The 15,075-nt window shown below is 34.5% G+C and overlaps 1 protein-coding gene across 1 annotated transcript in view; it reads right to left on the bottom strand.

Annotated features, from left to right (window-relative positions):
* LOC108526928 (glutamate receptor ionotropic, kainate 2-like) overlaps nucleotides 1-14,667 on the bottom strand; it is a gene marked incomplete at its 3' end in the record, with an annotated part of 119,149 nt that extends 104,482 nt beyond the window's left edge. The window contains exon 1 of the mRNA XM_017867943.1: nucleotides 14,631-14,667. Coding sequence (XP_017723432.1) covers nucleotides 14,631-14,667 — 37 coding nt within the window. The remainder of the gene's footprint in view (nucleotides 1-14,630) is intronic.
* Between the last annotated feature and the right edge of the window lie 408 nt (nucleotides 14,668-15,075).

A 15,075-nucleotide genomic window follows, 5' to 3' on the forward strand; every position in this document is an offset into this window, starting at 1 on the left:
TTTTTTATTAAGGAAGAGAGCCCTGAAGCAAGACAATAATGTAAAATAATATTTAGTGAGAGCTTTCTACCACATCATGCTTTTCTAAATGCTTTATATTCACCAATTCATTACAAGCTTACAAAAAATAAAAGTAAAAATGTAACTGGGGAAGAGAAAAGTTAAGTTTTCTAAGATTACAAACCTAATAAAGTAGAAGAGGACTTGTGCCAGTAAAGTCTCACTCTGAGGCACACATCTTTAAATACGGAAATGGCGTTGCCCACAGGATGAGTTGAGACAAAGACAAACTGTTCTGGTAACAACATATTAAAGGAGGTTGTAGACAAGGACAAATGAACTAGGAAGAAGATTGAAAAGTGGGTATTGGAGTGATTAGCTAGCTCAGCAACAAGCCAGGTTTATATACAAGCAAGAGAGAATACAAGTGAAAATGCAGGAGGAAAGAGAGGGAGAGCATTATCCAAATGACTTTTAAAAATAGAAAGGCTTACTATTCAGTTCAGTTGAAAAGTTACTAAACATTTTCTAGCCATACAATCACTCAGTACATTCTGTCATAACTGATGTCTTTGTGTGGGTGGTATTTGGGATAATCAAGGACTAGAGATTTTGTTCATATTTAGGGTGATGTCATAACAGCTGCCCGACCAGATTGAGATGAGAGAATTCAGAGAAAGCAACTATAGCCAGAGGTGACTCAGTAAAATACCACCCCAACCCAGGACAGAATCCTCAAAGATGTTGAAAAGGGCTGAGTGGCCCCAGTGACATCTTGGTTATACTTCAATGCTGTCTTTTTAACAACTCTTCTACTAAAAACAGAACATCCTTGCTCTGAAATGGAAGAAAGAGTGATGCCAGAGGCACAGGATATGTACAGGAATCCTGCAGGAAATCAAATGGGCTCTGAAGGCTTCACATTAACTTTGTTTAAAACTGAAGAAGTTCTAAATTAATTCATTTGACAAATTAGTATTCAGAATCTTCTTTGTATTAGAGACTAGAGCATTGAACAAAACAGACAAAAATTCCTGTGCTCATGAGGTTTACATTTCAATGTGCTTAAATTCTGATTCAGTATTAACTACTAACGACCTTAAATTATGGTGAACCAAACCCTGTCTTTTCAGTATACACTAAAATCAACACAAAACTTCAGTTCAGATAGGGATGTATTTAAATTTACATAGATACTTTAAAAATTATTTCAACTTTTATTTAGATTCAGGGAGTCCATTTGTAGGCTTGTTACAAGGGTATATTGTATGATGTTGAGGTCTGGGGTACAAATGATTCTGTCACCCAGGTAGTAAGCATAGTACCTAACAGTTTTTCAACCTTTATTCCCCTTCTCTCTCCTCCCCTCTATTAATGTCTATTGTGCCCAAATTTATGTTCATGTGCACCCAATATTTAGCATCCACTTGTAAGTGAGAACATGTGGTATTTGGTTTTTCTGTCAATTCACTTAGGACCTCTAGCTGCATCCATGTTGCTGCAAAGGACATAATTTTGTTCTTTTCTATGGCTGCATAGTATTCTATGTTGTATATGTACCATATTTTCTTTCTCCGACCTACCATTATTGGGCACCTAGGTTGATTCCATGCCTTTGCTATTGTGAATACTGCTGTGATTAACATAAAACTTCTTGTTTCTTTTTGGCAGATTAATTTACTTTCCTTCGGGTATATAGCCTGTAACGTGATTGGTTATTCAAATGGTAGCTCTATTTTTAGTTCTACATAAAGACATTTTAAAAAAGAGTTATCTACTTTGGCCATACTGCTCCAGGGATCACTGCATTTTTACTGAAGAAAAGTCCTCCTGGGTTCCAGAAGAGCTTTAATTGCTGCTTCCATTTCTTTCTCCATGCAGTTAAAACATTGCCTCTATTTAAAGGTTTTTATGATTACTTTTCTGAGAAAGTAGCCAAAAGTAAATGAGGTGCTACTAATTATCTCTAGTCTAAATCTAGAGTATCATAAAGCCCACTTCTCATAGACACCAAATTCTAAATTTCATTCACTCACCCCTTAAGAAAGAGTTTATACTCCCCATTTTGACTATCTCTTGATTCTTCCTATCATCTATTAAAATGTAGAAGATAATACCAACTATACAATACACAGTTGTGATCTCATAGGATAATATAAATTAGAGGACCTGGCAATGCTAGACCCTAGTTAAAAAAGAAACACATACTGATATTTCTTAGAAGTGAAGCCTCTCAGGTAAAAAGGTAAATTTCTAGGTGACGGTTGTCAGCAAAGATATAAATAATGAAAAAGTTAGCTAAATCCTGTGTGACACCATTCATTCATTTATTTTGCCTGAGAGAAAAAAAGAAAAGAAAAAAAAAAGGACACAGCAAGAAAAATAATAAATAAAAAGGATTAGTTTAAGAACAATTCTGCAAGGGTCAGTTGACCACTGAGAACGTCATGGTGGTATGATAACCCAAAGGCCTTGTGAAAATATGAATGTCCAAAATCAGTTTAAAGTTTGAAGTTGTTTGCTATGTGATTCATGAGGCTAGAATTCCCAGAGACCCTCACACTTTTAGTAGAAGAAATTTTCCTCACAACATGCTTGCCTTCATGGATTTGCAGCTGAAGTTTAAAAAAGCCAAAAAAAAAAAAAAAAAAAAAAAAAAAAAAAAAAAATTAATGAATTATATTTAGCTGAATACCAGGGCAGAGGTAAAGAAAAGGGTATAAAACACATAGGAAGAAAACACTGCTATAGAAGAAACTCAGAACCACAAGTGACCGAGAAAATATAAGGCACATAAAAACTGGGTCTGTGACAGACTGATCTTAAGCAGATTCAAGGAGTTGGAGACTCCAGATGACTTCCAGCATGTTTATGTGTATGGAAAAAAAAAAATATATATATATATACACACACACACACGCGCGCATATACTTATATGTGTATATAGATATGTGTTTATATATATGTCTGTGTATGTATACACATGTGTGTGTGTTTGTGTGTGTATATATATATATAATCCCAATTCTTACATTCAGGAAAGTCATAGGACCATGCTAATATGGCTTATTTCTAACTGCATAGAATCTGGCATCATCTGGATGGAATGTCAGCAATCTATGGCCCTTAGGCCAAACTTGACCAGCTGTCTGTTTTTATAAATAAAGATTTATTGAAACACAACCACACTCATTGCCTTGTATATTGTCTAAGACTACTCTTGTGCGTTTACAAAGCAGAGTAGAATAGCTGCAACAAACCATATACACCCAAATTCTTAAAGTCTATAACAACCTGGTCCTTCACAGACAGTTTGCTAACTGATCTGTACATCACTCCCCTCCTTCCGTCTCTCCCACCTTTCTTCTCTCCCTGTTTTCCTCCCTTTCTCCTTCCATTTTTTCCCTTCTTCCTTTTTATTCCTTTTTGTTTTCATGTTTTAACTGGTCATCATATTGTCAAAAGTGGCTATTCTAAACTTTTTAGAATTTTAAAATGTATTGAAAAGTCTATGAATGCCTACTTGAGGTTTCTCTGTACCTTCACCTCCCTCTTTTTTTCATTTGTATATTCCAAAGCTTAGCCACTCACGTTTGCCCTGATATAAGAGCTTGCAGACTTTGCTATCTTGCCACATGCTTATTTGTCTAAAATTTTTCTCTATTCTCCCTTAAAACATAAAAGTATAAAACAACATAAGAAAAAAAGAGAAAAAAAAAACACATAAAGACATCTCTCCAATTCTGATTCCCTGTAATTCACCACCCTATCTGCCTTCACCCATGCTTTTAAACTACAAATATTTCTTTAAACATAACTCATATGTCACTGCCTCCACTTTGTTACCACCCACTTACATTATAAATTCCTTCAACTTGACTTTGCCTTGCTACTCCACTGAATTTTACTTAGAAGCTACCAAGAGCCAACTCATCACCAGTTTTGTTTTGTTCCTCATTAAGTTCCTTTTGGTGAGGGATTTTGTTATATCTTTATTGAAACTCTATTCTCATTTTGTTTCTGAGACTAAAATTCCACTAGTATTCAAGTAAAATACAACTTTTCTCAAACATATGCTATATATTTCCTTGCCTTAAAGCCATTTTATGGTTGTGCTTTCTTTGAAAAACTATGCTTTCTGTGTGGCACAAGCACTTTCTACTCCAAGTTGTGATATAATACATCCATCAAATATAACTCCAGGAGGATACGAAAATGTCTTTTTTATTCACTGCTGTGTCTCCAGCATCAGTTACATGTTAAATACTAAACAACAATGTAATAGATATATCTACTATCTGAAAGAAAATTCAGAGATCATCTATTCCAACCCCATTGACGTTCCCATGTTGAGAAAATAAATTACTGATAAAGCTGGCACACTCAAGCCTGTTCCAGTGCTTGGTTCAACATTTTAATGCTACTTCTATTACATTACTAAATTGTCATGGAATATTTTCCTTTTCAAGGTATCTTAAGAAAAGTAATAACTCATTTAATTAATAAACTCACTTATTATTTGTAGATTATCAGGAATTGTGAATTTAAATGTTTTAGCCCCAACACCTGACATTTCATAATACATTTTTTGTTTTTTACATATGCTTTTATTTCTTACAAGATTTTGTTCATGTGATGTAAGTACCCCTGGATATACATACATTTTTCATGGGGAGGTATATTCAATTTAGAGAAATATTTATAGCACAGTCTATCTGAAAATTCTGTAAAATTTTCCAGTAGCATGAGAAAAAAGAAATATCCCCCAGATGTGATATTATACCTAAAGTAACACATGAAGCTGTCATCTGTTCAAAAACTAAATCTTGCTCATTGGGAAGTAAAACATGAAAAGTCAACTTTAATATTACTTGGAGTCATCTTTTGGCAGCGTAATCTATAACACCTAATTTTATGAGTTTGTATTGCCTCAAATATGAGCTCCCACACATCCCACTAAAATCTGTTGACTGCCTTTCTATTTTAGCCTCTGTAAAAATAGAAATAAACTCTGTAGCTTGAAGAAGTTTATAATATTGCGAGAGAGGAATAATAGCATTAAGCAGCTGGGCTTTAGTTTTCACATCTAAAAGTGGAGATAAAATTCCTGTCCTGCCTAGCTCATGGTATGTTTGAAAGAGTCAGAGGAACAGTGAAAGCACTCTGTAAAATATAAATAACTACAGAAATTTTAATTATTATTATTATTATGCTCATTACATGACAGCAAATTATTAAAGATCAGAAGATATGAAAGTAGTGAAGCCTTTGGGAGAAATCAACTTAGAGCAGAGAGTTAGGGAAATCTTTATGAACGAAGTTGCTTCTATTCCCATCATCACCTCCATCACTTTATATCCAGACCAGAAATTACCTATCAGTGATCTACCGCCCCCAGTTACTTCCTATTCTAAATCTACTGTGCCAACACCAAACCAAGTTCTTACTTAGATCTTCACAATCGTTGTATCAAACACCTTCAAACACCCACAGGATGCCAGAAGCAATCTAAATTCCTCATTTGGAAGTATCTCAGCCTTATCTCCAGCTGTTCAGTTTCTCTAACTCTCCACTCCAGCTAAACTCCTGCAGCAACAATTGCCTATATCATTAATTTGGTAATTTGTTTTTATTTGTTCCAGCAAAGAATTAATGTGGCTCATTTGACAATTAATCATCTAATATAATTCCTTATAGCATCTGTTCTGGTGTTGCATCAAGCTGTTACTTATATTTTCATTTCCTTTATACAGTTTCCATTTTCTCATCTCTCAATGAGACATCAATGGCCATTAAAAATTAACAGTGTTTTAATCTTCCACTTCTTTCCACACCCAAAGCCCCCAAAGTCATGTATATAATTTTGCTTCAATTCAATCCTAGAAATTTATTGAACAATTCTGCAAAGCCCCAGTCTTTCCTGCTAAAGATGATAGATGTAGTGCTTGTCTGTGAAAAGCAATATATATATATATCTTTTATATATACTAATATCTCATATATGGATATATATCATATATATCAGATATAACAGATATATTACTATCTCATATATATCTCATATATCTCATATGATATATATATATCTCTCTCATGTATCTCATATATAAGATATCTCATATATATGAGATATATGATACATATATGAGATATTAGTAATTCTATCCCATGTCTTCCAGATCCGCTTTCAACGCTGAAGAATATATTCCTTCAGCTGATGGAAATGTCAGCTGGTCTTCCCAGGAATTGCCTCAGCTGAAGTTTCTTACCCAAATCATAACTCCTTCCTAGGTAACTCACATCTAATAACTGATCAGTGCCAGTATGGCAGGATATAAGGACACAGATCCATCACCCCTACTTGTGACAACTGTGAAGGGGTCATCACAGCTTGGGAGCATCCCCTTTGCCCAATCCTGCTTTTTTTCCTTTTCCCTACAGAAATTCCTGCGCACTAATATCTACTTTATAGTCTGCTTTCCGATTGTATTAGTCGTTTCTTCCACTGCTATAAATACCTGAGGCTTGGTAATTTATAAAGAAAATGTTTAATTTTGGCTCATGGTTCTGCAGGCTGTACAGGAAGTATGGTGCTGGCATCTGCTCCTGGTGAGGGCATTAGGAAGCTTTCAATCATGGCAGAAGGCAAAGAGAGAGCAAGAAAGAGATTGAGGGGAGACCCTAGACTTTTAAACATCTCAGATAAATTAATTGAGCAGGAATTCATTCACCAGCAAAGAGATGGCACTAAGTCATTCATGAGGACTCTGCCTCCATGATCCAACACCTCTCACCAGGCTCCACCTCCAACATTGGGGATTACATTTCAACATGAGATTTGGAGGGGACACACATCCAAACCATATCACCAATGATTATAATCTCTGACTAAAAATAGAAACACAAAGCCCATTGCATTTACCTTTTTCACTTGACTCCCAGAAACTCTTAGCTAAACCTTAAACTCAATTAAGGTTAATCATTATTCTGTTTGCTTTATAGTCATTTCCCCACCATACTTCATTATTTATTTCACTGTTAATATGTTAACAGTACATTTCTTACTATTAACCTCACTGTTAATCCACTTCTTATATTTTAATGTGTGACTATTATGTACTGTTCTCATCAAAATCAGTTTTAAAACATTTTTTAAATATGCAAAAATTAAAAAATTGTCTTGAGAGAAGAAAATGAGAGAAAAAATAACTTCTCCATAAAGAAGTATAAAATTCCACAAAGGTTCATGGTTGAATATTTAGTTGGAAACATGAGAAATACTTCAATCAGTTGATTTAAGATGGCTCTTGAGATATGATTTGGCAGATAAAGATAAAAAGTAGTAGATAATCTGCATTTGGGGAGGGTAGATAAACTTGGAAGAATCATGACCTGAGCTAGACCATAAAGGATGATTGACATTAGAAGAGCAAAAAAACGAGAGAAATACTAAGTGGAAATTATAGTAAATCCAAGTTACAAAGGTAGAAATGACCATTATGTAGACTTATGTGGAAAATTAAAAAAAAAAAAAAAAAAAAGATTCACCATTGCTTCTGAAATCAATGTTGCATCTAGAAAGCCAGAACCTTTCAGTGGATTCTGAAAATACATTAATTTAAAATGCGGGTCAGAAAATGCCAAATATATAATACATAAATATTATGTATAAGTCCTTATTACTTTAACAGGTGTACAAAAGCATCCTCTTTATTTCATAGAAAAGGATGATATTTTATTTTTCTGCGTAGGGAGGTTTCTGCCTTCCAGCTAACTTCTTACATGGTCCATGTGTCAGCAGGGTCCAGAGAAGAGACACAAACCACACAAATAATTCAAGCAAGAGAAATAAAATTTCATGTAAAGAGAATTATTAACTAATAAAAGATAGTTAATGTCTAAAATGAATTTTTAAAAATATAAAAAATAGAGGCATTGCAGATTTAGGGAGAATATTCTACCTTAGGATTAAGTGAGAAAACCCAAAGAAGGGACCAAATTGTAAGCTCTCTCATCCCTCTTCCACAAAGATGATATTAAGATCTCTTTAGGAAGAGTATGACTACAGCACACAGGATGGCAAAAATATGTGTGAGGGTATCCTGGGTCAGAGCTGGTGTGCTGAAAGCTGCCCTTCAGGTTACTTACAATGTTCACTGAAGCACTGTGGGCTGGCACAGGTATATAGGAAGCTGCCTTCTGAATCCCATGGGATGGAGTCAGCCACTCACTGCTGGGGTGCTAGAGAAATTTTCCAGGGGTTGAATGGAGAGCACACTAAAGGCCAAGCACCACAGGCTCCCCATATACCTGTCCCCACAGGCATTCTACAAAGAAAGATGGAATCATACCAGAACTTGGAGGAGAAGCCTTTTCCTCTGCTATACTGTACACTGCTCTCCAACGCCCTTTATTGACAAAAACCTAACACTGAGTTACCTGACAAAGGAGAAATGTTTGTAGGGCCCAGCTTCAGTATCACAAAGCAGGAAAAAAGAAGAGTAGAATTTGGAGCTGAGATGCCAAAAGCGGATAATTGGAACAGTCCATCACAGAATTAACTTGGATAAATTATATTATAAACAACAGAATAACGAATTGAGGAAAAATGACCCTGAGTTTGACCCTTCAAATATACTATGTTTTTAAAATAAAGAAATATGTCCAAATGTATCATGAGTAAATTCCATAGACAGGAAAATACATTCAGTTTTATATACAATATATAGTATAAAGCAAAGGCAAAAATCACTCTACCTTTCGCAGTACATCAAATATTAAAATATTATTTTATCCAGGTTATTATAAGTTTCCTCTTCAAGTAAACAAGTCGAATTAGTAAATAAATAATCTAGTTACCCACAATTCTTGAGTCTCAAATCTTTGTTTCCAAACTACTTCTCCCCATGGCTCCAGATATATTTAATCTATCAGCTACTGAGCATCTCTATTTTGATGTCCCAATCATTACTTCCAGCTCCAATGTCCAAATCTCAATCATGAGCTAGTAAAGCAGTTCTCAAAAAAATAAAAACCAATACTGAGCGTATTTTCTGAGGTGTAAATGTTCTCAACATGGCCTCTTTCAAGCTACGAAAATTTAATAATCATTAAAACTATCCTCATGGATTAACTTGGAGGACATTATGTTAAGTGAAATAAGCCAGGCACAGAAAAACAAATATGACGTGATCCTCCTCAGATCTAAAAGAGTTGATCTCATAGAAGTAGAAAGTAGAATGGTGGTTACTGGCAGCTAGAATAGTTGTGGTGGTGGGTGGGTGTTGGAGAGATGTTAGTCAAAGGTTACAAAACTTCCATTAGATAGGTAGAAAAAGTTCAAGAGATCTGTTGTGCAACATGATGGCTACAGTTAATAACATACTATGCTTTTAAAATATGTTAAAAGAGGAATATAAGGTGTTGCCACCACAGAAGTAATAACTATGTGAGTTAATGAATAATTAGCTAGATTTACTCACTCCACAATGTATACATACTTCAAAACATCGTATTGTACATGATAAATCCATAAAATGTTATCTGTTGATTTTAAAATAAAAACCACAACAAACAAAACTGTTCCTAATTACCTGTTCAGTGTCATAGTGAATCGCAGCCCCCTCCACTCCACTACCCAAGCAAGAAAGGCAGCTTTCATCCCGTATTCTTCTGCCCCTTCACCACTCAAATTACTCTTAATTAATTATAAATGACATAATCATTATATTAATTCTTAAGCTTTGTTTTTTCCCTCATCTGTCACTTGCCCTTATTCCCACTGCCACCACCTTACATTGTGCCATTTTTGTGTTTCACTGGGCTCACTGGTACTCTTGCCTTCAGTCTGTCTTTTCCACGTATTGTTCACTTAAGCTAGAATGATCTTTCAATGCACCCAAATATGGGCTGCTTCACCTTTTTTCTTTTCTTCTTTTCTCTTCAGTGTGTGTGTGTGTGTGTGTGTGTGTGTGTGTGTTATGCAGTCTCCTTGTGGGTCCGTGTGTGTGTGTTTGTGATGCAGTCTCCCTGTGTTGCCCAGCTTGGAGTGCAGTGGCTATTCACAGCTGTAATCATTGTGCAGTACAGCTTCAAACTCTTGGGCTCAAGTGATCTTCCTGCCCGAGCCTTCCAACTAGCTGGGACTACAGGTATGTGCCACCAGGACTTGCTACTCCACTTGTCTTAAAACAAGTTTATGACTTTTGATATGAATATAAAGATATTTATGGCTCTTGATAACCTTTCTACATTTATCCTGAATTGTACCCTGATCGTCCCCGCCCCTGCACACCTCAACCTGCCTCCTCTCCAGTCATTTTGAACTATTTGCAGCTCTCACATGTGACTGCTCTTTCTGACTTTCAGGCTTTTACATATACATCTTTCATCAGATCTGATTGTTTTTAGTTCATGCTTTTTTCTATTTTTCTTATCAATGGCCTGATCAATTGTTTAATTCCACCACTTTCTATTAGCTTTGTAGTTGCATCTATTTACATTCTGATGATCCTTATGTTTTAGGTTATATTCATATTTTACACTAACAAAATAAAAGACTAAAGAAAATGTCTATTTTGCCCCCTAACACAAAGAACTGAGAATGCTTGTACTGATCTTACCCATGATACCCTCTTACTCCTGTCTTGTATTTTTTTTTTATCTTTATTTTAGCGGCCCCAAAGTTATTTTTGAGCCTTTAATTATTTAAATTTGCCTATTTATTTAGCAATTCTTTGTTCACCATTGCTCATAATGTGTCACCTTTCTCTACCTAGTTTCATTTTCATCTTCTCAAAGTGCATTTTCTAGTAGTTCAGAGTGTCTGTGCATAGAAACCTTTGCAGTCTTTGTTTGCTTGAAAATAACTATACGTTAGCCTCGATTTTCATCACCAATTTAGCAATTCTGATTTAGAGTTCTAGTTTGAAAATTACTCTTCTCAGCACTTTGAAGATACCATTCTGTTGTTTTCTAGCCTCCAATGTTGCTTTCTAATACCTCTGTTGTACAACTAATTATAATTTATTTGTTCATAACATCTATACTTAAATTTGCTTTTACATAATCTGCTCAGAATTAACTGTGGTTTTCATTCTGATAATTCATATATTTTATTAACACTGAAACTTTCTCTATCATTAGCTCCTTAAATATAACTGCTTCCTCATTCTTTCTCTCGGTTCCTTCTGGAAATCCTATTTCAGATAGGTAGGTAGGTAGGTAGGTAAGTAGGTAGGTAGGTAGGATGGATGGATGGATGGATGGATAGATGGGTGGAGAGAGAGAGAGAGGGAGGGAGAGATTCTGTCATTTTATTATCCATCTCTCAATTATTATCTCATACTTTCTACTTCTTTTTCACTTGTGTCACATTTGAGGAATTTTCCCCAGGTTTTATTTCTTGGGCATAGTTTTGTCCAATTGTCCCTTTATCTCTTATGTTTCTAAATTTTAATATTTATAGTTTTCATTTCCAGAAGTTCTATTGTGTTCTTTTTCAACTTTGCCTGTTCATTTTCTCTTTTACATTCATTTTTAAGAGCCCTATTTTATTTACATTTCTTAGTTTTTAAACATATCAATCAATTCAACAAATTCTAGAATTATCCTCAACACTGTGAATAAAATGGACAAAAAGATTCTTGCTGCCATTGAATTTAAATTCATATTTTATGTTCTTTCTCAGACTGTCCCATTATTTCAGGTTTTCAGACATGGTTGTTGACTCTTCTATTTGTGATTTCTCTTTTTGTTTTGTTTTGTTTTGTTTTTAGACAGCAACTCGCTCTGTTGCTCAGACTATAGTGCAGTGGTGGGATCTCAGCTCACCCCAAACTCTGCCTCCTGGGTTCGAGCAACTCTCGTGCCTCAGCCTCCCAGGCAGCTGGGACTATAGGTATGTGCCCCCACGCCTAATTTTTTTATTTGTTTTATTTTTAGTAGAGACGGGGTTTTGTCATATTGGCCAGGCTGGTCTCAAACTTCTGAGCTCAGGCAATCCACCTGCCTCAGCCTCCCAAAGTGCTAGGATTACAGGCATCTACTTGTGATTTCTAACTCTCAGTGTCAATGACTTTTGTCATGGTGCAGGGTGGAAAGGGAGTTGACTCATCCTGAGTGGGAATTTTTTCCCTATGGGTCTCTATGTACAGGTAAGTTGGAAATGTTCCTTCAGAGCAGTTTTGGATTTGACTGTTTCGGATGTCCAAGGTGTTTCATTGCCTCAAGATCACTTTTTATGTTACAATGTCTACTTGGAGATCTCTATACCATGAGGAGAGTAAAATGTATACATTATAAGCTATGTAAAACAAGCTTTGAATTTTATTTCTTAAAGAATTTTTTTTTTTTTTTTTGATTCTTGAGTCAAATTTTCTTTCTCTGAGTTTTTTTTTTTTTTTTTTTTTTTTTAGTCTCTGTTCCATGGAAGACTCATCTATTTCAGGTTTTCGCTTTATGCACGCATTTCAGTTCCAAATTTATGCCCTATACTGACCTATTGCTTCTTATTCCTGGGTGAGAACAGAAGCATGCATGGCTAGGTGTAGGGGCCCAGCTTCAGGACTAATCTCTCAAACCCCAACCCTAAAACCCAACACTGCAGTGTTATAGTAACTTGCAGTGTTAATGAGTTGGTTTTAATCTCCCTCTTTTGTTTCTTTCCTTTAATTTTATATTTTAATAATAGTAATTTAAAAATATACTTCCTCCCTTGCGCAAAAGTTAATCATTTTTTGTTTCCTCGAGGAAAAATTTTATGTTAGCTTGCTCTACCACATGACTGTACAGCTCTTACCTCTAACGATACTGTCATTCCTGTCTTGTAATTTATTTTTGTCTTCACTGTAGCTGCCTCAAAGTTATCTTCTGAATCATCTATTATTTACATTTGCCTATTTGTTTGCCAATTCTTTTTTCATCATTGCTCATAATGTGTCACCTTTTTCCACCTGGTTCCAATTTCTTGCAGTGCATTTAGAAATCAATCCATGGTCACTTATACTCTTTGCCTGGAGCACCATATTCACTAGGTCCTTAATTTCAAACATCAATGGCATGTGTTCCTTCTGCAAGTGGAAACAATTCTATGAATACCCTGTATCATATTTACCTCATTATGTTGTGCTACCTTTTTATTTGTATTATATCCTCTTCAGGCTATGAATTGCTTGAGATTAGGGCATGTAAATTACTCATCACTACAAGATAGCATAGTAGATACGACTCTGTAGCCCCAATTGTGGAATGACTGAATGATTGAATAAAGACATGAATATGTTTTATCATAGTGGAAAAGTGGACTAACATTCTTGTACACTGAACATACGCATACTCATACTCACATACATATATAAACACACATACACAATTTCAGACATTTTAATATCTTATTTAAAAAAACTGTTTTAGAGTTTACCAAAACACATAGCTAAAATGATTTTGAAAATTCGATAACAACTTTTGAGCAAATGTCTATCTTACTAATTTATTGATGTTGCTTATTTTTGGGGAAATCTCAATTCTTTACAGTATAATCATGCCTAAGGGTTATAAGGAGATTATTATAAACTTGCTTAACTATGTACATAGCTCAGAAGTATTTGAGTTGGATTTTCTAGTTCATTTTTCAAATGAAAAGGTACTTACTCAGAGCTTAGGAAATGAGAAATGCTGTCTTGCTAACGAGAATTCTCTTTTATGTAGTTACATCTCTACTTACTGAAATGTTGAGATTTCAGTAAATGGAGATGTAACTACATAAAACAGGATTATGTAACTAAAAATCAGGTTCTGTAATCTTGCATTTTTGCAATTTTTGACGTGTATGTGTGTACATAGTTGTAAATAAATCACAACTGTAGCTAGTTGTGAATGCCTCATTACACTTATCCATAATGCTAGTTCCTTCTCTTTCTCTTTGCGTTTTCTGGGTATCATATTAAAACTTAGGGTAGTTATGCTGATTTAGAAGATCTGTAATATTCTCTAAAGATATACAAATTGAAACAATTGTATAGCACAGAAAGAGCTAGTATCAACTTTGATGCTTATTCACTTCACAGAAGAAATGATTCACTTTTTTGACTTTGTTCTTCTAGATTTTGTTTCTCAAATAGTCCTATATTCATATTTCTTAAGGCATTTTAAAAATGTTAGTTTTGCTACTGTCTGCTAATGCTAAGGAAATATTTCCTGATGTACAAAGCAGTAAACTTTTTAGTCTTATTATGAGAAAAAAAATAAGTTATGTGAAATTGTATTAAACTAGACTATTTTATTTGAAAACCTGAGAAGAATTGGTTTTCTTGAAGAAAATCTTCCTCTAGAGTGAAAGAAACAAATTCTACTAATGCAGAAAATAATTTGAATTGCGTTTGAGTAGATGGGCACAACTGAGAGGAGAAAGTTTGATTTATTTTAATATTACTTTTCAGTGGCCTGCTTTGCATCACTAAATCTAGGAAAGCAAAACTAAATATTGCAAATGAAGTAGAATTAAAACATTTCTCTATCTTATAAATACAAATTCATTTCAAAATATTTTAATCATAGTTTTCTTTAACAGAAAAAATTTAAAATAGTACATACATGCAAAACAAGGTTCATTTAAAACAAGGTTCATTTACCTTTTGTATTTATGCACATTACATCAGTTGCAGCCATCATGCCAATACTCAATGACAGATGGTATATGATATAAAGAAATCTAGTTATATACATATATATCATATCAAATCTGCCATATTAAAAAAGCTTTTGCTCATATTAAAGCTGCTTCTAATTTTCTCTGCCAGAGTAAGCAATTTATTAGGCAACATGTTTGATGAGAGCAATTAAATTCTCGTCTTTCCAGGATGGTAGCATCTTTCATGGACAAGACATACAACATCAAACAAAAGCACCAAATGAAATGAAAGGAGAAAAAAAGCCAGTTGCATTAGTTTTCACTAAACAAGTTTTTTTCTGTCCCCAGCTGTCAAAATATAACAATGGGCTACTTTGCAATAATACTTTTCTATGTGGAAAATATGCAAGTAATCATCCAACAAAAAAATCATAGATTTTTTTCAT

Source organism: Rhinopithecus bieti, unplaced genomic scaffold (genome assembly GCF_001698545.2).
Source record: "Rhinopithecus bieti isolate Rb0 unplaced genomic scaffold, ASM169854v2 scaffold_3875, whole genome shotgun sequence".
NCBI classification, from domain to species: Eukaryota; Metazoa; Chordata; class Mammalia; order Primates; family Cercopithecidae; genus Rhinopithecus; species Rhinopithecus bieti.